This window comes from Oryza sativa, chromosome 7 (assembly GCF_034140825.1).
Source record: "Oryza sativa Japonica Group chromosome 7, ASM3414082v1".
NCBI lineage: Eukaryota > Viridiplantae > Streptophyta > Magnoliopsida > Poales > Poaceae > Oryza > Oryza sativa.
The window spans coordinates 667,947-693,220 of NC_089041.1; the positions used below are offsets into that span (position 1 = coordinate 667,947).

A 25,274-nucleotide genomic window follows, 5' to 3' on the forward strand; every position below is an offset into this window, starting at 1 on the left:
GTCGTCGGCTGCACGGGTCAGACCGGGCGCCGCATTAGAGGGGGCGGAGTGGGAGCAGCGGCGGGCCGGCTTGGAGACGGGATAGGCGGTGGCGCGGCCGTCACCGGCACGCCGCCGTCACCGCTCTAGCCCTCGCCCGCGCGCCGCCGTCGCCACTCTGGCCCCCGGCCGCCTCCACCGCCGATCTGGAAGGGAGAGAGAGAATGGAGAGAGAAAAGAGAGAAGGGAGAGAGAGGGAGGAGGAAGAAAGGATGAAGGATGACATGTGGGCCCCACGTGTCAGTGGGTCCCACAATAATTTTGTGTTGAATGACATATGAGTCCCATATATATTTTTTTTAACTCTAATACCACGTAAGCGCCACGTGGCATGAAAACCGGGTTAGCACCGCCACATCAGCGCCACGTCAGCAAAACCACCCTCCAATACCGCCGGAGGAGTCAAATTGCACTGGTTTCACTAATTCGGAGAGTCGTCTTACCCGGTTTTCTAGTTAAGGGTCACGAATTAGATTAGGTGAATAATTAAGGGAGTCTAAGTGGACTTTTTCCAATTTGAAGCGCTGATATCAAAGTTGCTCAAAGTGTACAAGCATGTTGCCAATGAATTATGGGCCGTGATTTTATATCTAACTGGGCTTTAATTTGGTGTTGGGCTTCAATTTAGCTTCAGAGGTTGGGCCACTTCCAGATTTTTAATAAGTAAACTGTACTTTAAAAAAAAAAACAAGCAATACCATGCCAGATGGCAGCATTTTTTTTTCCAGAAGGTACACTAATTTAATCTGCTGCTGCCTAACCTTTGAATTCAAATTAGAAGCAATTCCACTCAATTCCACCCCCATTCATTCAAAAGTGGCTTAAAGAGTTGGTTTGAATTGTGGCCTAAATAGGCCTTACCAAATTTTGTCAATGCTAAATTTTGACAAGTTTTGACATAACTAATTTTGGTAAGGAAAATCGTGTTTGGATTAAAGTTAAAATAGCCTAAGTTTATACTATTGAAATGACTTATTTTCTTAGGCATGTCACTAAACACTATTGAAATTACGAAATATTAGTAAATCTAATTTAGGCTTCAAACCAAACCAGCCCAAGCCGCAAAAGTGGACAATTTGCCATCTTCAATTCGGTATCTCTTCACTTCATCCATTTGCCCTTCCAACTTCCAACATCCAAGGCATATTCCACTTGGAGCTGGACCCACTGACAGTGGGCCCCACCTCGTCAGTGACCTACTCTCCATTAATTACGCTAACTCCTCACGTCGTCTCGCCCGCAAAATGCTTCTCTTCCTCCTCTTCCTCCTCGCCGCCGGCGAGGCCGCGGCGGCGGCGGCGGCCACCACGCTCACCGCGACGCCGGCGAAGCTCACCCAGTCCGACCGCGAGATCACGATCCGGTGGTCGGGCCTCCCGGACCCGGACGGCCTCGACTACGTCGGCATCTACTCGCCGCCGACCTCCTCCGACCGCGACTTCCTCGGCTACCTCTTCCTCAACGGCTCGGCCACCTGGCGCACGGGCACCGGCGAGCTCACCCTCCCGCGCCTCCCCAACCTGCGCGCGCCCTACCAGTTCCGCCTCTTCCGCTGGCCCGCGAGGGAGTACTCCTACCACCACATCGACCACGACGGGAACCCGCTCCCCCACGGCCGCCACCGCGTCGCCGCCTCCGGTGAGGTCGCCTTCGACTCCCCCTCCCGCCCCGACCAGGTGCACCTCTCGTTCGCCGACGGGGTCGACGAGATGCGGGTCATGTTCGTCTGCGGCGACGGCGGGAGGAGGGTGGTGAGGTACGGGCCGGCGAAGGAGGAGGGGGAGGGCTGGAAGGAGGTGGCCGCGGAGGTGAGGACGTACGAGCAGAAGCACATGTGCGACTCGCCGGCGAACTCCTCCGTCGGGTGGAGGGATCCAGGGTTCGTCTTCGATGGACTCATGAAGGGATTGGAGCCCGGGAGGAGGTACTTCTACAAGGTCAATCACTTGCCTCTGCTTTGAATTGATTGTTAATTACTACACTATAAAGATGAATTTCTTTGTAGCGACTTCACTTCTGCTAATTATATGTGTTCAGCCTGCAATTGCAATTTGGGATTTAGGGTAGTATTGTAGGCACATGAAAATTTAGGATTCGAGTCTTGAGAGTGATCTAAAGCTCCTTTTTTATTTCGGATCCAGGGATTGAATTTTGTTGATTTAGCGAGTATGACTTATAGTACGTTTTGACCTACGAATTCAGTTTGAGGTGAAGATGGCTGAATCATCAAACTTTTAGAGATACTAACTTGAGCATGAGCACCCGCTTTGGAAATTATGTTTGATTATCCCCTTTTTAGAACTGAAGTTGGTTATAGTACTACACTAAAGATGAATTTTTATGTAGCGATTTAACTTCTGCTTTATATGTGTTCAGCCTACAATTGCAATTTGGGATTTAGGGTAGTACTGTAGGCACATGAAAATTTAGTGCTCGAGCCCAAGAGTGAGCTGGAGCTGTGTTTTTTGGGCTCCAGGGATTGAATTTTGTTGATTTAGTGATCGTGACTTGTAGTAAGTTTTGGCCTATAAATTCAGTTTGAGGTGAAGATGGCTGATGCATCAAACTTTTAGAGGTAATTACTGGAGCATGAGCACCCACCTCGGAAACTATCTTTGATTATTCCCTTTTTAGAACTGAAGTTGGTTGAAGTTTTTGTCTCAACATTTCATGGGTTATTACATGACTCGATTGGCAATACTTTCTTTAAGGAGGAGTTTAGAGATCAGTTATGTCATCTGAAAATCATGATTTTCTTTTTTCTGACTAGCTACTAAGCTTCTACCAATCAAACATGCTTCAGTTCTTTCCTGCAGTTAGAATACAACTGTATGTGAATTGAGGTTTAGGATTTCAGTTACAAGGGATTTCACTCAAATTTGTTGTTGCTCTATCTTAAGCTTTGGTTGTTATGTGACTTCCTTCTTAACTGTTTGCTTCATTTGAGTGACATATGCATTGCTTAGTTGCTCTTATGGATCATGATTGGATTTTTACGGATGCTCCATTTAAGCACTGTAGTTCATACTATTTTTGAATGTTGGGTGAGTTCTTAAAAGACCTGATGAGATACCTTTTAGGCAGAATTTCAAACGCCAGTTTTTGTTTTTGTTGGTTGGTACTCATTATTTTCAAAATTCTGGTTTTCTAGTACTTCTCTAAAATCAGTTTTGGTTGTAAGTACCTTTGTTATCTATTTGCCTTTTTGTTCTATTATTATTATGTATGGAAAGCATGTATGCTATACTTTTGATGAATGATGATTAATAAGATAGCTGTGGTTATGCGACTTACTTCTTCACTGTTTGCTTCATTGAGTGGCATGTGTATTGTTTAATTGCTCTATGAATTATAATTGGATTTTTACTGGTGCTCCATTTGAGCACTGTAGGTTATAATATTTCTTAAAGTTTGGTGATTCCTTAAAAGACCTGATGAGTATACCTTTTGGACAGAAATTCAAACGCCATTTTTCTTTTGTTGGTTGGTACGCATTATTTTCAAAATTCAGGTTTTCTAGTACTTTTTAAAATCAGTTTTTTTAAGTGCCTATGTTATCTATTTACCTCTTTGTTCTATTATTATTGTGTATATGGAAAGCATACATGCTATACTATTGATGAATGATGATTAATAATATTTGAATTTTTATTTGCTTCTTTTTGCTGACACAAATGAATTGTCATTTTCTTTTTCTTTTTTTTTTTGGGGGGGGGAGGGAATTAGATAAAAAATTTCTCTTATTTCAGAGTTTCAGCTTTGACTTCAGAATTTTCTCCCCAAATTAGCTTAATTTAGACTTACCAAATTAAACAAGACCGAGCCATGTTGTGTTTTTAACTGCCATCAGTTTCATGTTTAATCCCCTCTAAAAGATGTACAAGCTTTTGGACAATGGCTTCTAGAGCAAGTAGGCCCAGTAAAATATGCTAGGGTGCTATTGATGCTAGGCCCAGTAAAATAATAGTGAGTAACTGAGTAGTGACACTTGAGCATGTTTTGTATATGCCTTTTGTTGTTCAATTTGATTGACTGGGCTTTTCTGCATAGGTTGGTAGCAACTCTTCAGGATGGAGCGATACGTACAGCTTCATTTCACGTGACAACGAAGCCAATGAAACTATTGCATTTCTCTTTGGTGACATGGGCACTTATATACCATATAACACCTATGTCCGCACGCAAGATGAAAGCTTGTCGACTGTAAAGTGGATACTTCGTGATATTCAAGCCCTTGGAGATAAGCCTGCATTTATTTCACACATTGGGGACATCAGCTATGCTAGAGGTTATGCTTGGGTATGGGATCACTTCTTCAACCAGATTGAGCCTATTGCTGCCAATACCCCATACCATGTCTGCATAGGAAATCATGAATATGATTGGCCATTGCAACCTTGGAAACCTTGGTGGGCAACTGGTATATATGGAACAGATGGTGGAGGTGAATGTGGCATACCTTACAGCGTAAAGTTCAGAATGCCTGGCAATTCTTTTGTGCCTACTGGCAATGGAGCTCCCGACACCCGAAATCTTTACTACTCCTTCGATTCAGGGGTTGTGCATTTTGTTTACATGTCAACTGAGACTAATTTTGTTCAGGGCAGTGACCAATACAACTTCATAAAAGCTGACCTAGAGAAGGTCAACCGAAGTAGAACTCCTTTCATTGTGTTTCAGGGCCACCGGCCAATGTATACATCAAGCAATGAAGCTAGGGATTTTGCTCATAGACAGCAGATGCTCCAGAACCTGGAACCACTCTTGGTAACATACAAAGTGACCCTTGCACTCTGGGGACATGTCCACAGGTACGAGAGGTTCTGCCCCATGAAAAACTTCCAATGTGTCAACATGTCATCAAGCTTCGTATACCCTGGTGCCCCTGTTCATCTTGTGATCGGGATGGGTGGTCAAGATTATCAACCATTCTGGCAGCCAAGGAAGGATCACCCTGATGTACCTGTCTATCCGCAGCCTGAGAGGTCTATGTACCGTGGTGGGGAGTTTGGATACACAAAACTTGTAGCTACAAAGGAGAAGTTGACACTAACGTACATCGGCAACCATGATGGGCAAGTCCATGATATGGTGGAGATATTCTCTGGGCAAGTATCTAATAACAATGGTGTTCCTGAGGTGATCGATGATACAAAGCTCAGCACAGGGGTCAGCACCAAACTGAAAATCCCTCTGTTCTCCTTGGAAATTGTAGGCAGCGTGATGTTTGCACTGGTTCTGGGTTTCTCTCTTGGATTTCTGATCAGAAGGAAGAAAGAAGCTGCACAGTGGACCCCAGTGAAGAACGAGGAGACCTAAAATCACACACTGTATCTAATGCAAATGCAAATGGTTTTTGATCAACAACCTGTTTATAGGATCGTGCCCCATTTCTTGGGGCTCTACAGTGTTGTACTATAGTGCATAGAGTATTGTAACATGTGCTGTGTCAATCGTGGGCATTGTAGAGTTTGATCAGCATATCTGTTGCCGTGATTCTACGATACATAAAGGTTTCAATAAGTGACATTACGTTCACATCAATTGGTTGGTATGAGTGGTTAACCTGTTCCATAACGTAATGCACGATTCATTGTTTCATCTGTGTTTTTCTGTTTGGGACTGAATCGAGTAACAGAGAAAATGTATCATGCAGCAATTTACAAAATCAGTTTAACTGTATAAGCATTTTTACACCCTGTTATTTAACGCCCCCATTGTTTGGTTTATTTATGGAATAAGCGAAACGACATATTTGTAAACGAGAAATAATTTGTGAATATAACTTTTATATACATGTTCTTAGCAACCTACTCTCTCGGCTTCACAATGTAAGTCATTCTAATATTTCCCATATTCATGAATATATATATATATATATTCATTAATATTAATATGAACGTGGAAAATGCTAAAATGACTTACATTGTGAAACGGAAGAAGTAAAAGCAAAGGCTGGAAAATAAATTTCGATGAAAAAAAATCTTAAAATCAGCTACAAATTTAATGTTAAAAATTCAAATTTTGGCTGATAAGCATAAACGGAAATATGTGTACGTCACGATGTAAAGGTATCATCTTTATTCTGAATGATGATGATTCATGATGTAAAGGTATCATCTTTATTCTGAATAAAAAATGATGAATAGATTTGACACCGATTCAGGTAGGCCAAGAGGTATCCCCGGATTGGATTGTGATCAAATGCAGTAGCTACTAGGACTGCACGGTAACTACTGCACACAATCTGAGCCCTCTATATCAAAATCTAACGGACAAAACGGATTTGGCACAGTAAAATCAGAACAGTACCTTTCCACATTAAATCACTACAGTGTTTTGCTACAGTGCTCGGATATATCTGGGACGTCCATTTTAGATCATGCGATGCTAGTTTGACTGCTTATTTTGCAGTCCCACTGGCTACTGCACCTGAATCGGATCCCCCCGGATTGGGATCCTCTGACTTTACTCAGAGAGCTATAGTACCGTGACTTTGGGAGTATTTCTAGCCGTCCGATCCACAGCGAACGGACAAGATCGATCGCTAGTTCGCTACAGCGAATCGGTGAATAGTAATTCTGAACAGTATTTTGCACTGTTTGCTACAGTAAAACTACAAATCACTATTCCGCACTGTAGCGACAGGCTCATTTTACTGTGCATGTCTGCCGTTCGCTTCAAAAGTCAGAGGAGCCGCTTCCCCCATTTGCACACTGTGAGGACCATGTCTGCACTATACGAGCAGGTACAACAGAACAACAGACTATAAGCCAACTATGAGTATATTTTAAAGAGGTAAAAGAAGAGAAAGAAAAGCATCAGGCTACAGATATATCTGTAGCTAGCTACAGTATGGACTCCAAAACATAATGTATGTATAGCAGATGAGACTAAATATTAATAGTATAGTAAGAGCTAGTAGTGGGCTATACTATTAAACTTGCTCTACTACCATCCATTTATAAAAAAAAATATCTATATGTTCAGATGAGCACGCCATTGAATTTGGAGTTGGAGAGACTGTCCATGTTGAATCCAATCATGTCGTCGGATCGGAGCTCCAAGAAGGTGTGTGTCGTCGGCGCCGGGATGGCGGGGCTGGCGGCCGCGCGCGAGCTGCGGCGGGAAGGCCTCGACGTGACGGTGCTCGAGCAGCTCGCCGGCGTCGGCGGGCAGTGGCTGTACGACGCGGCGACCGACGCCGGCGACCCGCTCGGCATGGCCGGCGTGCACAGCAGCGTGTTCGCCTCGCTCCGTATCAACGGCCCGAGGGAGTCCATCGGCTTCTCCGACTTCCCGTTCCGCCCCACCAACGACGCCGGCGGCGACGCGCGGCGGTACCCCGTCCACGGCGAGCTCCTCAGGTACATCAGGGACTTCTGCGACGCGTTCGGCCTCATGGACGCCGTCAGGCTCAACACCACGGTCACGCGAGTCGCCATGGCACCGCCGCGGCGCGACGGGTCGCTGCGGTGGGCGGTGAGGAGCAAGCGCCACGGCGAGGCGGAGACAGAGGAGGTGTTCGACGCCGTCGTGGTGGCCATCGGGCACTACTCGCAGCCAAGGCTCCCGACCATCGACGGGATGGATAGGTGGAGGAGGAAACAGCTCCATTCCCACTCGTACCGCGTCCCGGACTCCTTCGCCGGCGAGGTCGTCGTCATCGTTGGGTGCAGCGTGAGCGGCGCAGAGCTCGCCCTTGAGCTCCGCCGCGTCGCCAAGGAGGTCCACCTCAGCACCAAGTCGACGGAGGAGACCATCACGTCGGCGATGTCCAAAAGTGTCGCCAGGTACGAAAACCTCCACCTGCGACCACAGGTCGAACACCTGCGCGAGGACGGGACTGTGGTGTTCGACGACGGCTCGTTCGTCGTCGCCGACGCTGTCATCTACTGCACCGGGTACAACTACTCGTTCCCGTTCCTGGACACGAACGGGAAGGTCACCGTCGACGACAACCGCGTCGGGCCGCTGTACGAGCACGTGTTCCCGCCGGAGCTGGCGCCGTCGCTGTCGTTCGTGGGCATCCCGGGCAAGGTGGTCCTGCCGGTGTTCATCGAGGTGCAGGCGAGGTGGGTGGCGCAGGTGCTGTCCGGGCGGAGGACGCTGCCGTCGCCGGAGGAGATGCAGCGCGCCGTCGAGGAGCACACCCGCGGCATGGAGGCCGCCGGGTTGCCGAAGCGGTGGACGCATGACATGTTCTTGAACCTGGAACGCTGCGACGACTACGGCGAGCGCATCTGCGGCTTCCCGCGGATGGAACAGTGGAAGAAGGAGATCTTTGTGTCATCCCTCTCCGACATGGTCGACGACATCGAGAACTTCCGCGACGGCTACCACGACAGCGACCTCGTCCGCGACGCCCTGCGCCGGCACGGTTGGACTCCCGCCGAGGAGGACGACGACGCCCACAAATAAAAGCACTTGGATTGGACTCCAATAAATTCAGGTTAAGATGAAGCAAACCAAATAAATACACGACAATTCAACAAAAAAAATGCTGGCCTGTCTGTCTCAAGAGGATTTTTCATTGTACTAAAAACTGAACCTTTTTATTTTCGGAATTGCTATAAATATGCCGCCATCTTTCTTCTCGGATTACATTCGATTTTCTCACCATACAATTAGTTTAGAGATATGTGCGTGTCCGAAGACTGATAATGCCATCGTTAAGTGCTGATACTGTACGTTTATGTGCATCCCAGTCTCTAGTTATCGCTGGCCATTACTGTTGTAGCAGGGGGTGAACACCATCCCCTATACTCGGCCAAAAACTCGCATGATGAGGAAAGTGTTTTTGAGCTTTGCTCAAATCAAATTCTAATATGTAGCCGTTTCTGACCAAGAATTTGCATTCGCCCAATAGGGCCTGTTCCAAGGAAAATGTGTTCGAACAAGATTACTTGCTCGAATTGGCATCACTAAAGGCATTGTGTTTGAGCAGGTTCTTTGGCTAAGACAAGTGAAGTGACGAGGAGCTAAAAGATGGGAGAGTATTCAAGTCCAGGCACAAGTGTTCGACTCGAGCAATCGAAGTTGAGGAAAAGTACCATCCAGCAAAGCATATATTTTAGAAAAGTGTTATGGGAACCACGTCAACTGCTCTCACCAGTTAGCATCAAATGTTACTTGGGGACCACTAAAATGTTTTAATATGCCCCTAAGGTCATAAACTTTATAAGGGTAATATGATAACTTCATGTAAGCCTGCAATAGCAAACTAGTGAATCTTGGGTACATGATAACTTCCTACGGTCATATTGACTTTGTACCATCTGTAAAGTTCCTTTCTGTTAGATGAAATGTGTTGTTGTATAGGACTTTAATTACAAACGCGCGTGCGTTGCAAACGGTGATTACTATGTACAATTAAAATGTGATTACTATGTACAATTAAAATTATATAACTCCACTGGTGGAGAAACCATCTTTGGTCGGTCCGGCAAAATCCATAATAGTCCCGGATCCAAAAAGAACCGGAACTAAAGATTGTTTTTAGTCCCGGTTATAAAAATTTTGATCTTTAGTCCCAGTTCATCCCCTGTCAAATGTGTGTCAGGAGGCCGAGGATCTTTAGTCCCGGTTGGTGTAAATAACCGGGACTAAAGATCACCACTTTAGTCACGGCTGGTACTACCAACCGGGACTAAAGATCAAGATGATGTTTAGTCTCGGTTGGGAGTACCAACCGGGACTAAAATTAAACACGTAGTATATAATTCCTATCCCTTATCCTCTCCTCCACAGTTACAACGTAGACAGATCGAATCTCACCCCCTCTCCTCAGATCTATCCTCTCTAACTCTCTTCTCCAACTCCTCCCCTCATCCTCTCCTCCCCCTTCCTCCTCCCATTCCCAGCCGGCCTCCCCTTCCCATCCGGCGGGCCGGCCGGCGGCGGGGCCGCGCGCGGCGGGGCGGCGCCCGACGGGGTCGTGCCCGGCGGAGGGCGGCGGGGTGAAGGCCGGCGGAGCCGCGCCCGGCGGCGGGCGGCGGGGCTTCGGGTGGCGGCGGGCGGCGGGGCGTCGGGCGGCGGCGGGCGGCGGGGCTGCGGCCGGCGGCGGGCGGCTGGGCCGCGCCCATCGTTCATGGCGACCGGCGGCGGCATTCTTTTTTTTTAATTTGTGATGATTCACTGAGATGTATTTGACTGAGAAGTTACAAATTTGTGATTCATTGTTTGGATCTGTGATGTATTTGAGTAATTTCTTAGGATATTGTGATGTATTTGATTTGTGAGTATAAATAACTTTATGATTTGTGATGTGGATTTGGTGATGTGAATTTGGGATGTTAGTTAGATTTGGGGATTGATTTGGGGATTTGCCTACTTGATTCGGGAGAAAATGAAAAGGAAAAAAGAAAAAGAAAAAGGGACCATTTGCACTGCCGCTATTGTCTCTTTAGTCCCGGTTGGTAACATCAACCGGGACTAAAGATCCCCTCTCTTTAGTCCCGGTTGGTGGTACCAACGGGGACTAAAATACATCTTTAGTCCCGGTTATTTCAACCGGTCCATCTTTAGTCCCGGATTCTTACTCCCGGTTGGAGAACCGGGATTAAAGGGGTTCCCAACCGAGAGTAAAGATGGTTTCTCCACCAATGCTCATTGCAACGCATGGACATATCGACCCTAAAAATAGGAAATAAAAAAATTCTATTTTTCTTCCGTCCTCCGACTCCAGTGCAAGCCATGAGCTTTCCGATGGGAAGTGCGCAGCCAGTTTCATCATCCGCCACGCCTAGCTCTAACTCGATCTGTTTTTTCTAAGTACATAGGGAATATAAATAGAGGCTATATACCCTAGATTTTTTTCTAAATCCTGCACTCCTCCCGCACCTCTCAGCTCTCTCCCGCACTTCTCCCCTCCCCTCACCTAGCTCTCCTCCTCTCCCCGGTGCTGACAGCGGCGGAGGGCGTGCGGCGGCTACCGGTGGAGGAGGCGGCGGCGGCTACCGGGGGCCACCGGCGCTCCCCTTCCTCGCTCCTTCCCAGATCTGGCCTGAGGGGGGCGGGGGTAGGACGGTGGCCACACGTGTGGCGGTGGCGGCGGCGGCGGCGGGAGGTTGCCAGCGGAGGGCCGCGACTACCGACGGGAGGCGGAGGTTGGCGGCGGGTGGTGGCGGAGGAGGGCGGCGGCCGCTCCCGGACCCTCCCTCCCTCCCAGATCTGGCCCGAGGGGGGCGTGGGGAGGGCAGTGGCCGGCGGCGCTCCCCTCCCTCGCTCCCTCCCAGATCTGGCCTAAGGGGGGTGGGGGGAGGGCGGTGGCCACGTGTGCGGCAGCGGCAGCGGCGGGAGGTTGGCGGTGGCAGGAGGAAGGGGGCCGTGCGCGGCGGCGTCAGAGGAGGTGGAACCAATGGCCTGGTCGGCATCTCGGCATGCGCAAGGAGGAGGAAGCGGCGGTTCTGGGCACCAATCCTCTCCCTTCCTTCGCCCCAGACGTCGGTGCCGGCGGCGCAAACAGCACCGGCCGCTCCCTTCCCAGATCTGGACGGAAGAGGGGAGCCGGCTAGCAGCTACGGCAAAGGCGGCGCTCCCCTCGCCCTCGGACAGCAGCGCCGGACGGAGGTGGAGAGCCGTCGGCCGGAGGGGGATGCCGACGCCGGCGGGTAGCACCGGATTTTTCTTCTGTTTCCTCGCTTTATTTTCGCAGTCAGGCCGCGGACCCGTTTGGATTTTCGCAGGCGTTAGGATAGCGGCGGATGTCTCCCTCACCTACAAAAACTGTTTTTGGCCGCTGTAAAAACTATTTTTCTAAGTAGTGTACCCATCTCACTGGAAGCACGAGAGTCGAGTCCGACTCCAACAAAAACTAGATCGGATCTCCTTGCGTCGGGCACGCGAGCAGGAGCACGGATGCCACGCTAGCTCCGACGCCGGCCAGGAGTGGTGCTGGGGAGGATTTTTTTTTATTTTTTTTAAATTTTTAATTTTTAAAAATAAACCATTTAAAAACTTATTTTTCAAGATCTAAACCTTTTGGCCACGCCAGCCGGACTGACATAGCAAAACAACATTATCACGTCGGTCTGGTTGACGTGACAATGCTATTTAGCCTCATGGGTTTGGCTGGCGTGGCACCGTTATTTGATCTCATCATTCTCGTTGCGTGGCAGGATAAAATTATCACGCCCGTTGTGTGACCAAAAGGTTCAGATTCTAAAAATAAGTTTTAGAATGATTTATTTTTAAGATGTAAAATAAAAAAAGTTCAAAAATCGCTGGGGAGGCAGGCTAATGAGGTGATGAGGGCGGCCAGGTTGATGAACCCGATGAGCCGGACGTACTGGGTGCTATGGCAGTAACACGATGGCTCATCCTCCGGGCAGAGAGAGAGAGAGAGAGAGAGAGATCAGAGAGAGTCCAAGGGGATTGATCGGTCATCCTCTCCTCCGTTCTGCAGCTAGCGTGAGTAGACGACCAGACAAATTAAGTTACGATTGTGAATTAATTTGTGATTAACGAGAAGCATCGATCGTTCCCAATTGATCCAACGCGTTCAAGATATATTAATTGCCGCCGTGACCTAGGCCCTTTTTGAAAGATTAGCACAGGGCTAATATTGAGAGCTAATGTTTAGTCATAAATTGGTAGGATAAACATTATTCTAGGGTGGTATGTTTGGATCCATGGGCTAATTCAAGACTAAAAGGTAGAGAGAGAGAGCTGCTTTTTGATAGTCCCCACACAAAACTAGCCCCATTAGCACCCTTTGGAGGAGCTAATGTTTTGAGGAGGGCTAATTCACTTTAGCCTCAAATTAGCCCACCTGTTTGAATCCTTAAGAGCTAATTCAGAGCTAAAAGGTGAGGACTAGTAATTAGCCCATAGAACCAAACAAGATCCTAGCAACCTATCCACCTCGCCGCCGGCTGCCGTGAATACGATCGAGGTGAGAGCAGCAGCCAATTGATCAGCACACCACGTTGTCTACTTGCCTTTGGCTAATTTGCCTGATTGGATTCGTCAGGTTAGCGTAGAGCCTTGGAGGCTACGATGAATATCACTGAATCGATCATGCAACCACCAGCGCCTAGCGCGTATTGCCGAAAGATTTATATTAGTTTCAATTATTATTAATATGATACTGTTGTACTTTTATAACCAATTCATAATTTATATGAAGTTAACCATTAACGTGTTAATCTTTTCATTTATCAGTTCATCCCAGATACCATGTCATCAAGTGATATGTACAAGGGTATACGATGAAACAACAAATAATATATATTAATTATTACTTTGATATTAATGTCTCTGTCCTAAAATATAGTTATTTCTACCACAGTGCCTTGTTCTAAAATAAAGCTATTTTTTCACCTACCTCTTCTCAACCAATCACAACCATTCTTCTTGACATGCTTTCTCTTTTCACTCAATCACACACTTCCTCTAATTTTCTCACATATTTTCTTAATATCCGTGTCAACTTTAAAAATAGCTATATTTTAGAACGGAGGGAGTATTAAGTGTTTCCACTTTTAGTTTTGTCCTGGCCACTCAAATCTCTGGATTGAGACTGAACGGGGCTACACACGTGAGAAAGGAGGACGAGTAGAGAGGTCGCTGCTACTAGACAGGGAGGCGAGCTCGTCGTGGTACGGTGACAGGGTCATCGCGGCCCACGAAGATGGTGATGGCACCAGCAAGTTAGCTTGGGCTGATGAATTTTTATTTTATTTTTTTTGAACTTTTTTAAATTTTTATTTTAAAAATAAACTCTTCTAAAACTTATTTTTAAAATTTAAACCTTGTAGCCAAGTCAGCCCATCTGGCGAGGAAAAATTACTATCACGCTACTTGCTGCGGGTGTGATAATTTAATCCTACCACGGCAACCAGGATGGTGTGGTAGTATTATTTTGTCACATCAGTTCAAGTTTCATATCTTAAGTATTGAAAAGGTTTATTTCAAAAATAAAAAAAATATGGGTGACTAGCAGACGGTCGAGTGTGGCCATGAAAAAGGAGGTGAGGACGACTTGACGGGTTCCTTTTTCCTTAGATGCATTTTATAAGAACCTTTCCGTGCAACATCGTTCGACCATGTCAGCCATCATGACTACTACATCGGCGCGAGGCATACATCAAACACTAATACCAAAACGATTTTTGTTTGCAGTTGAAAGGGATTTTCGCGTGCGGATCTCACGCCCGTCTACAACAGGGTGCCTGTGAAAATATGAAACTTTTCGTGCGGGTGACGCACCAGCACACGAAAAATCAGATTTTTCGTATGCGGGTGGCTTATGTCGCCCACACGCAACAAAAAAAAAGACCCCCAAAAAAATAAAATAAAAAACATAACCCTAGCCGCCGCCCTCCTCGTGGTTGCCGCTGTCGTCGTTGTCGTCGTTGTCACCGTTGGTGGCGGTGCCATCGCCACCTTCCACCGCTGCCCACCGCCGGATCTGGGCGGGAGAGGGGCGCCGCCTCTAGACCCGGCCGGGCGGGCGAGGGGCGCCGCTGCCGGTCACGGCCGCACGCAAGGACGCGCTAGCTGCCGCCGCCCGCCGCCGCTCCCGGCCGTCGCCAGCCGCCTCGCGCCTGTTGCCCCGCGCCTGTGGAGAAAGAGACGAGAGAGAGAGATAAGAAATAGGATAAGGACAAGTAGGTGGAGAGGATAAGATAGAAATTTTTGAAGTAGTTGAGAGGAAAAAATACCTGAGGAGGGAGGGGATTTTCGCGTGCGGTACTCTTAAGATGCTCGGGTCTTCACGTAAAAATTGGCTTATTTTTTGCGTGCGGACCTCTTAAGGAATCTTAAGGATCCGCACCTAAAAATAGGAGGACGATTTTTCCAAACTCGGTCAGTTATGGACCATCCGGAATCTGACGAGGAGTTCGTCCAGGAAAATCGTTTTTATATTTGTGAAATGCAGACTTGTCTTGTCGGAGCAACATCTGCTTATTGGACTGGAGAATTTAAGGAAGTAACTTTCGTCATTGTCACTATCACCTTCTCAAACGCCGTAACTTGGTTGAGTTTATGTTTTGGATCAAAGTTGTCAAACTGTAGCACATCGGAGAGAAGAAAATTCAGCGAATGAGTTCTGTGGCTAGGCTTCTGCAATTCAAATAGATAAGGATAACATTGATGTAAACTCTAGAGTAGAGGTACAACATCCGACATGAAGGGGTAGCATCACATACCTTGCGCAGAGCAATTTCTAACCTTTTTTTTTATTTCCCGTTGCAACGGACAACTGTGTCTCGCTTACTTGGCCTCTGTTTCTAAATAATATTTGACGCCGTTGACTTTTTTAAATATATAATTATTAATTTTTTTTCTATCATTTGATTCATTGTTAAATATACTTATATGTATATATATAGTTTTACATATATTTTACAAAAGTTTTTAAATAAGGTGAACAGTTAAACATGTGTTAAAAGGTCAACGGTGTCAAATACTCCGACCACGACATATAAAAAGTTAAACGGTGTCAAACACATGTTAAAAAGTTAAACATGTGTTAAACATGTGTCAAATACGTATTTAGAAACGGAGGGAGTAGTACGTAGGATCTTATATAACTGTCTCTCTTGCTCTCGTCGAGAAGGGAAGGATGGTGTCCGACCACGACGACGGCAAGCTGCCGGCGCAGTGGAAGAAGGTGTGCGTCGTCGGCGGCGGGATGGCGGGGCTGGCGGCGGCGCGCGAGCTGCGGCGAGAGGGCCTCGACGTGACGGTGCTCGAGCAGCGCGGCGGCGTCGGCGGGCAGTGGCTGTACGACGCGGCGACCGACGCCGGCGACCCGCTCGGCATGGCCGGCGTGCACAGCAGCGTGTTCGCCTCGCTCCGTCTCAATAGCCCGAGGGAGTCCATAGGCTTCTCCGACTTCCCGTTCCGCCCCACCAACGACGCCGGCGGCGACGCGCGGCGGTACCCCGTCCACGGCGAGCTCCTCAGGTACATCAGGGACTTCTGCGACGCGTTCGGCCTCATGGACGCCGTCAGGCTCAACACCACGGTCACGCGCGTCGCCATGGCGCCGCCGCGGCGCGACGGCTCGCTGCGGTGGGCGGTGAGGAGCAGGCGCCACGGCGAGGCGGAGACGGAGGAGGTGTTCGACGCCGTCGTGGTGGCCATCGGGCACTACTCGCAGCCAAGGCTCCCGACCGTCGACGGGATGGATAGGTGGAGGAGGAAACAGCTCCATTCCCACTCGTACCGCGTCCCGGACTCCTTCGCCGGCGAGGTCGTCGTCATCGTTGGGTGCAGCGTGAGCGGCGCAGAGCTCGCGCTTGAGCTCCGCCGCGTCGCCAAGGAGGTCCACCTCAGCACCAAGTCGACGGAGGAGACCATCACGTCGGCGATGTCCAAAAGTGTCGCCAGGTACGAAAACCTCCACCTGAGACCACAGGTCGAACACCTGCGCGAGGACGGGACTGTGGTGTTCGACGACGGCTCGTTCGTCGTCGCCGACGCCATCATCTACTGCACCGGGTACAACTACTCGTTCCCGTTCCTGGACACGAACGGGAAGGTCACCGTCGACGACAACCGCGTCGGGCCGCTGTACGAGCACGTGTTCCCGCCGGAGCTGGCGCCGTCGCTGTCGTTCGTGGGCATCCCAGCCAAGGTGCTTCTGCCGGTGTTCATCGAGGTGCAGGCGAGGTGGGTGGCGCAGGTGCTGTCCGGGCGGAGGACGCTGCCGTCGCAGGAGGAGATGCAGCGCGCCGTCGAGGAGCACAGCCGCGGCATGGAGGCCGCCGGCTTGCCGAAGCGGTGGACGCATGACATGTTCTTGGACCTGGAACGCTGCGACGACTCCGGCGAGCGCACCTGCGGCTTCCCGCGGATGGAGCAGTGGAAGAAGGAGATCTTTTTCTCGTCCCTCTCCGACATGGTCGACGACATGGAGAGCTTCCGCGACGGCTACCACGACAGTGACCTCGTCCGCGACGGCCTGCGCCGGCACGGCTGGACTCCCGTCGCGCCGCGGCCGCAGGAGGAGGACGACGACGCAAAAGCAATTGGAGTGGCGAACATATAACAAAAATTACCGGGTGCAATACGTACTCCCTCCTTCCCTAAATATTTAACGCCATTGACTTTTTAAAACATGTTTGACTGTTCGTCTTATTCAAAAACTTTTGTGAAATGTGTAAAACTATATGTATACATAAAAGTATATTTAACAATAAATCAAATGATAGGAAAAGAATTAATAATTACTTAAATTTTTTAAATAAGACGAACGGTCAAAACATGTTTTAAAAAGTCAACGGCGTCAAATATTTTGGAATGGAGGGAGTAGTAATTACTCTCTCCGTTTCGAAATGTTTGACACCATTGACATTTTAGCACATGTTTGACCGTTCGTTTTATTTAAAAATTTTGTGAAATATATAAAATTATTTGCCTACATAAAAATGACTTTTTAGCACATGTTTGACCGTTCGTCTTATTTAAAAATTTTGTGAAATATATAAAATTATTTGCCTACATAAAAATATATTTAACAATAAATCAAATGATAGGAAAAGAATTAATAATTACTTAAATTTTTTGAATAAGACGAATAGTCAAACATGTACTAAAAAGTCAACGGCGTCAAACATTTCGAAACGGAGGGATTATCTAATTATTAGTTAGTATATTAATTAAAATGGCACATTTTAGTTATGATTGGATAAAATATCTAGGATCCTGTGATTGAACGTGGAAGCGCCACTGCTTATTAGACTCCAATAATTTCTGCTTAAGCCTAAGGAAACAAAATAAATACACGGTAATTCGAAAAGAAGTGCTGGCCTGTCTGTATCAAGAGGATTTTTTTTTTGACACCAGGTAATACACCTTCATTAACCAGGGGCTCTAGGCAAATCGCCAGAATCCAGCTGGTGGAATACAAGCTCAGGGACTTGGTTGACATGCACTGTGAGAGTTAACAGAACTCACCCCATACTTAGCTAGGCAGTCATCCACTTTCTTGCAAGACCTCGGACAATACCAAATGAGACAGCTAACGAAATGAGAGGAAACAAAGACTTTTATTTGGCGAAATAAGCATCCATCTTGATGACGATCAAAGTCCGCCGATGTGGCGATGTGAGAGCACGTACGCTGCAGTTCTGTGGCATCCGTCTCCAGTATGATTCTTGTCATCCCAAGCTGCACAACTTTCTCGATACTGTGGAGCGCCGCGGTAGCCTCAGCCTACAACGGTGTTCGTACGTACTCACATCAAAAGATGCATCAGTGTTGATCTTATATGTATAAATAGCAGTGGGGGTCTGAGCATACTAGGTAGAGTTACAGTCCCTCCTCCCATCTGCATATGGTAAAAAATTTTAGTGGGGTCTTCGTGGGGTCTCTCATAGTTTTCACGTCAGTAGTGGGGGCTCGAAACTCCGCTGCCCCATGCTGGATCCGCCACTGCGGCCGGTGGCGATTCCCATTTTTCATTCATCATCATACGTGGAGCTCGATCCAACTGCAGTTTTTCAAGGTCCATTGTATGGTAAATGATGGCATCACACACCTCTGAACCCGTGAGCTTCTTGTCATCCGCATTGGCCTTATTCCCTGCATACCACCACTCAAGAGGATTTTTCATTGTACTCAAAACTGAACCTTTTTAGTTTTGTTCAGTTTATCCAATTACTGCTAGTAGTTTATTTCTCCGAGGGGGTGTACCATAATGTAATAATCTGTTCGATCATTGAATGCAAACTAATTAAGCATTTACAAATTAGTATAACTAACTTTTTTATGACATAAACGATTTACATCTGTTAGTATAACTGAATATATATCATATTTGTAGTCGATCGTGTATATGACCATATATATATCTAACTAAAAAATACGGAAGGATTCGGTACTTTTTTGGTTTGTCTTTTTTTCGTTGGTTTCTTTTTGCCCGATCGCTTCCAGGTTTTCTGTCCATCTGGTTTTTCTCAACCGATCCGTTGCACGCACGCATAGCGCGCCTCCCGTCATGGGCTCATGGCCACGTCAATATGTCTTCACGTGTGTTTTCTCCTTTAATTGACTACAAAAATCGATTCTCACTTTCCCTTATCATTTTCCTCATGATTTACCCTAATAGCGATCATAGTGCTTCACTTTATCGCTAAGCTCCTACCAACTATTGTATCACTGAAAAAATATCTTTAACTGTTGCAACGCATGGGTATTTTTTTCTAGTGTATTTAAAAGGATTGTATTTGTTCTTTCTGAAGTATTTAAAATGGATGATGTAATCTTATCTTCTTCATGTAGCTGGTGTTGAGTAGTTTCTTTGTCGAGGGATAACTATGTCTAGTCAATTCTAACATTTATCTTCCCCGCAAAAAAAAAATTCTAACATTTATCTTAGCAATATGTTATTATGATTTGTCTGTGCAGAACTGCAGATATGGGTTCATTTGCACTAAAGAAAAATTAAACCACTCCTGCATGACATTAGGTAGCAGCATCTTCTTGTTGGAAGACGACTGCTAATACAGTAGTCAAGATGCGAGTATTAAGTTTATGACCTCAGAAGGTCAAGATGCAAATGTTACTAAACAATTAAAGAAAGCAGTTGAGCAATGGGATGTTCCAAGATTAAAGAAAGGTGATTACTACTCCTTTGAAGAGCATCTTATATTAACTTTGTGTTGTAAAAAAATGATGAGCAGGTAAGGCATCTCTGACTCTACATGAGAGCACATACTTTGGTCATTAATGGTGATTATAATGATATATTCTGTATTTATTGTTTGCTGCATTCAGTTTGATTGGTTGCTTTGTTCAGAGCTGTTTCTACCAAATCCATTCAAGTTGAAACATCTCCAAAAAAAAATCAATTTTAAACGGACTGGGAGCTGTCCATGCTGACCCATGTTGCTCTGTACAAGCTTTATTTAAATGTGCTGCAAATTTGATTGCAATTCCATCACGATGGCATCCTGCAAGAAGGTGTGCGTGATCGGCGCCGGTGTGTCTGGCCTCGCCGCCGCGCGCGAGCTGCGGCGAGAGGGCCTCGACGTGACGGTGCTCGAGCAGCGCGGCGGCGTCGGCGGGCAGTGGCTGTACGACACGGCGACCGACGCCGGCGACCCGCTCGGCGTGGCCGGCGTGCACAGCAGCATGTACGCGTCGCTCCGCCTCATCACCCCGAGGGAGGTGATGGGCTTCTCCGACTTCCCGTTCCGCCCAGGCAAGGACGGCGACTCCGGCGCCGGCGAGGTCGACGCGCGGCGGTTCCCCGGCCACGCCGAGTTCCTCAGGTACATCAGGGAGTTATGCGACGTGTTCGGCCTCATGGACGCCGTTCGGCTCAACACGGCGGTCACGCGCGTCGCCATGGCGCCGCCGCGGCGCGACGGCTCGCTGCGGTGGGCGGTGAGGAGCAAACACCACGGCGAGGCGGAGACGGAGGAGGTGTTCGACGCCGTCGTCGTGGCGTCCGGCCACTTCTGCCAGCCAAGGCTCCCGACCATCGACGGGATGGACAGGTGGAGGAGGAGGCAGCTGCATTCCCATTCCTACCGCGTCCCGGACGCCTTCCATGGCGAGGTGGTGGTGATCGTGGGCTGCGGCATCAGCAGCAAGGACATCGGGCTAGAGCTCCGCCGCGTCGCCAAGGAGGTGCACCTGAGCGCAAAGTCGCCGGAGGAGGCCATGACGCCGGCGATGTCCAAGATTCTCGCCAGGTACGACAACCTTCACCTCCACCCACAGATCGAACACCTGCGCGAGGACGGGACGGTGGTGTTCGTCGACGGCACATGCGTCGTCGCCGACGCCGTCGTCTACTGCACCGGCAACACCTACTCGTACCCGTTCCTGGACACGGACGGCAAGGTCACCGTCGACGACAACCGCGTCGGGCCGCTGTTCGACCACGTGTTCCCGCCGGCGCTCGCGCCGTCGCTGTCGTTCGTGGGGATCCCGGCCATGGTGGTGGTGCCGCTGTTCAACGAGGTGCAGGCGAGGTGGGTGGCGCAGGTGCTGTCCGGGCGGAGGGCGCTGCCGTCGCCGGAGGAGATGGCGCGCGCCGCGGAGGAGTACAACCGCGGCAGGGAGGCCGCCGGCGTGGCGAAGCGGCGGACGCACGACATCCTGGACCTGGAGTACTGCGACGACTACGGCGAGCGCAACTGCGGCTTCCCGCGGCTGGAGGCGTGGAAGAAGGAGCTCATGTGGTCTTCCTACCTCACCATGTGCGACAACCTCGAGACCTTCCGCGACGACTACCATGACAGCGACCTCGTCGCCGACGGCCTGAGGCTGCACGGCTGGATCTCACCGGCGACGACGCTGACGCAGCAGGGCGACGATGACAAACGGCCCCATCTTTTATGAGAAATTCCGGCTTATTACCAACTTAAAATAATAGTTTGCGAATAAAATTTTTATATATGTGTTTTTAGCTATTTAAAAATAAATAATATAAAATAAACTATAATGAAAAAAAATCATAAAATCAACTTCCACATTAAATTTGAAATTCAAATTTTGACGTATAAGTATAAGCATAAACTAAATGATGGGGCTCAAAGATGTTGGCTAAAAGTGAACGGAAATGAGTTGAGCTGGGTGTACGTGAGTGTGCGTGTGTTATGAGCGTCTGCGTTTTTTTTTTAAAAAAAGCACAATATTTAGCAGGAAAAGGCACTCGATTCTAATCAGTTCAGCTTAGCATTATTGAAAGAAAAAGGAGGGAATGTATAAGTATATTAAATAATGCAACGCAACACATAGGAAGTATAAGCATAAACTAAATGATGGGGCTCAAAGATGTTGGCTAAAAGTGAACGGAAATGAGTTGAGCTGGGTGTACGTGAGTGTGCGTGTGTTATGAGCGTCTGCGTTTTTTTTTTTAAAAAAAGCACAATATTTAGCAGGAAAAGGCACTCGATTCTAATCAGTTCAGCTTAGCATTATTGAAAGAAAAAGGAGGGAATGTATAAGTATATTAAATAATGCAACGCAACCCATAGGATACAGTCTCAAAATGTTGAAAGGTTATGTATGATCGATCTTTTCACAAGATCAACTTTATCTCGAGATAGAACAATACGAAAATTTACGCATGGTTCTACTATTACTATATAGTACTAATTCATAACCGGAGTATATGTCAGAAACTGAGACGATTTAACAAGATTCAAATTTCAAAATAGATCAGGTTCAGTGATTCACACACCAACATCAACATACAGTGCAAACTCTGGCTGCACATACGCACGATGTCGTTGTTTTTTATTTGTTTGTTGTTCTTGTTTGTGTACTGTACTGATGGGCTGGCCATCTAGAGATAGGTCTAATCACATTGGCACCATACCAAACCTGAGCTCACGTGCTGACAACCAGAGGTGAAAAAGGATCGGATTCGAATGGATAGTAGTCATACTATCTCCTGAACCATTATTTTGTAGTAGATTTGGAGCGGGTGTGGATGGTATATGGATGTGGAGAGAATCATTTCGGATTTCTAAAACAATGCAAAGCCAATGTAGGCTCAACTCATAAATGGATTAAAATCATCGGATATGACGTCTATATTCAATCAATGTAACATTAAGTCATCAATTCAACAGGCAACAATATAATAACAATATCCTAAGCATTTAATAATAACATCACACAACATATCGATATAGGACAGCTGGTATCACATTTTAGGTGTCATGGTGGATGAACAAGAAATCAAATTCTAACTTACTATTGATATATTTTTCTAAAATGAAATCTCGATGTCTAATCGCTAAACTTTTAAATCCTAAATCCAAGACTTAAAAAAAGATCCAAATAGAGTGGATGAGCTAAGGAAATTATCCCAAAATTTACTGAATGGGTTGTCTGATGTGAAATGGACCAAATAGAGTGGTTACAAGATATGGGCCAAGAAAATCGCATTGTTTACCAAACCCTCCACCACATAATCTGCTTAGAATATCGAATAATCTGCATCCATCGCATATCATCGGTATCACATCCGGCTTCGTATCCGCATGCTACCATTCAAATCCAACTCTATATGCACCAAATATCTATGAACTCTTATCATATCCTTGCTTCGGGAGGATTTGGAGCGAATAATATCGTCTCTGTTTTGACCTTTATTGACAACTAAAAATGGGCTCTAACAAAATATCAGGGAAATTGTAGCTACATTAGCATGATGGCACACATTCGTGTAGAGGCATAGTTTCAATGTCCAATGATGGCGCATGATATGATTAAATAATCATCATGTGCTAAGCTTGCCCCCATTAAATAGTCACGTCGTTCCAAGGATACTTTATATATATGCATGTTTATTTAAATAATACTATTTCTTAGGGCAAAATGAGCTTTTGTTAGATTAAAGCAGGATTTGCAATATTTGCTTTGTATCCGCATGCTACCATTCACATCCAACTCTATATCCATCAAATATCTATCTATGAACTCTTATCATATCCTTGGTTCAGGAGGATTCGTCAGTTTTGACCCTTACTAACAACTAAAAATGGGCTCTGACAAAATCTCAGAGAAATGGTAGCTACATTAGCCTGATGACACACGTTCGTGTAGAGGCATAGTTTCAATGTCCAATGATGGCGCATGATATGATTAAATAATCATCATGTGCTAAGCTTGCCCCCATTAAATAGTCACGTCGTTCCAAGGATACTTTATATATCTGCATGTTTATTTAAATAATACTATTTCTTAGGGCAAAATGAGCTTTTGTTAGATTAAAGCAGGATTTGCAATATTTGCTTCGTATCCGCATGCTACCATTCACATCCAACTCTATATCCATCAAATATCTATCTATGAACTCTTATCATATCCTTGGTTCAGGAGGATTCGTCAGTTTTGACCCTTACTAACAACTAAAAATGGGCTCTGACAAAATCTCAGAGAAATGGTAGCTACATTAGCCTGATGACACACGTTCGTGTAGAGGCATAGTTTCAATGTTCAATGATGGCGCATGATATGATTAAATAATCATCATGTGCTAATCTTGCCCCGATTAAATAGTCACGTTCCGAGGGTATATACGTGTGATCAGGAATAATAGCCAGAGTCACACCCTTTTGACAATGATCTTGCAACAATATATACATTTTTATAATATAATAGAAATAAATTACATCTCCGATATTTATCATAAGACACACGGTCATAAGTTTGTTAAATATATAAGATTTTTTTCCGGTCCAACAAAAAATATCTCACGGTATCAAATCGTTTCCGATTGATGGATCTAACACTGCTCATCCTGCCTAGCTAGATCTAACGATTAAATACGATTTAGTACCGTGAGGGACCAGTAACTTTGAGATATTTTTTACTGGACCGAAGTAAATCTCTAAATATATACATAGAGATATATAGCTATTCTCGGCTCTTTTATAATGTAGAGTAAAGTATAAAAGGCTATTTTTTGTTTACATCTGCATGTAAATTAGGTGAAATATATTTGTCACACAATAATATATTACCCCTCTGCTAGAATTAATATAGAGTACTTTTCTTTATCTTATATTTCTTAGGGCAAAATGAGCTTTTGTTATATTAAAGCAGGATTGCAATCTTTGTGCAAAATCTCAGCTAGGTCTGATGTGGGCTTCTTGCCACACGTACGCACTTAATAAAACCCATAATCGAAGCAGCGATACTTGCTTGTCACTTGTATCATGAGTTGTCATTACGATGATCGACTTACGAAGTTACGTTTTGTTTGGCATAATTTCACATTCGGTTTCTGTAGTTGGGTATTTTTAATTGAAGAAATCCACGTATATGGATATGTTGATAATATTTGGATGGAGCACTTTATTTCTATTTAAGGTAAAATAAAGAATTTTAAGCCGCTTTAATTTAAATTGCAAAGCTCAAATTGAACGTGGGATTTGAGATTAAAACCGTGTCAACTAGGTTGTAATATCAAAGATATAAAAGGGCCCCGTTAATTAAGCCCCTTAATCTCAGCAACAATGGCAGATCTCCGATCTTAGGCCGCTTGAGGAAGCCCATTAGTTAACTGATTATGTTTGCGGTGGCTCATGAGATTGTTTTCAGCCTACCACAAGGTCCACATTCATCTTTCAAAAAAAAAAAAAAACAAGGTCCACATTCCACACAGTTTTTGTGGCTGTCGCATTTAAACACAAATCTCAGCATCAAGCATCTAGACCAAGTTGTTGGATTCAGCTTAATAAGGAAGTGTTCCCTCGGTCCAAAAATATGTTTTCTTTTCTTTTCTTAAAACACAATACAAATACAGACACCCA

At 46.3% G+C, this 25,274-nt stretch overlaps 4 protein-coding genes across 4 annotated transcripts; all 4 read left to right on the forward strand.

Annotated features, from left to right (window-relative positions):
* Positions 1 to 1,214: 1,214 nt before the first annotated feature.
* On the forward strand, positions 1,215 to 5,583 carry LOC4342233 (probable inactive purple acid phosphatase 2). The gene is made up of 2 exons (XM_015791999.2): positions 1,215 to 1,976; positions 4,090 to 5,583. The coding sequence occupies exons 1-2, from the start codon at positions 1,284 to 1,286 to the stop codon at positions 5,356 to 5,358; spliced, it is 1,962 nt and encodes a 653-aa protein (XP_015647485.1). The 5' UTR covers positions 1,215 to 1,283; the 3' UTR covers positions 5,359 to 5,583.
* Positions 5,584 to 6,814: 1,231 nt separating this feature from the next.
* LOC4342234 (flavin-containing monooxygenase FMO GS-OX-like 8) lies at positions 6,815 to 9,449 on the forward strand. The gene is made up of 2 exons (XM_015789353.3): positions 6,815 to 8,491; positions 8,987 to 9,449. Exon 1 carries the CDS (start codon positions 7,030 to 7,032, stop codon positions 8,458 to 8,460), a length of 1,431 nt encoding a protein of 476 aa, XP_015644839.2. The 5' UTR covers positions 6,815 to 7,029; the 3' UTR covers positions 8,461 to 8,491; positions 8,987 to 9,449.
* A 6,121-nt stretch (positions 9,450 to 15,570) lies between these two features.
* On the forward strand, positions 15,571 to 18,748 carry LOC4342235 (flavin-containing monooxygenase FMO GS-OX-like 8). Its single transcript, XM_015790181.3, has one exon. It carries the CDS (start codon positions 15,611 to 15,613, stop codon positions 17,039 to 17,041), a length of 1,431 nt encoding a protein of 476 aa, XP_015645667.1. The 5' UTR covers positions 15,571 to 15,610; the 3' UTR covers positions 17,042 to 18,748.
* Positions 18,749 to 19,490: 742 nt separating this feature from the next.
* LOC4342236 (flavin-containing monooxygenase FMO GS-OX-like 8) lies at positions 19,491 to 21,402 on the forward strand. Its single transcript, XM_015790302.3, has one exon. It carries the CDS (start codon positions 19,906 to 19,908, stop codon positions 21,343 to 21,345), a length of 1,440 nt encoding a protein of 479 aa, XP_015645788.1. The 5' UTR covers positions 19,491 to 19,905; the 3' UTR covers positions 21,346 to 21,402.
* Positions 21,403 to 25,274: the final 3,872 nt, after the last annotated feature.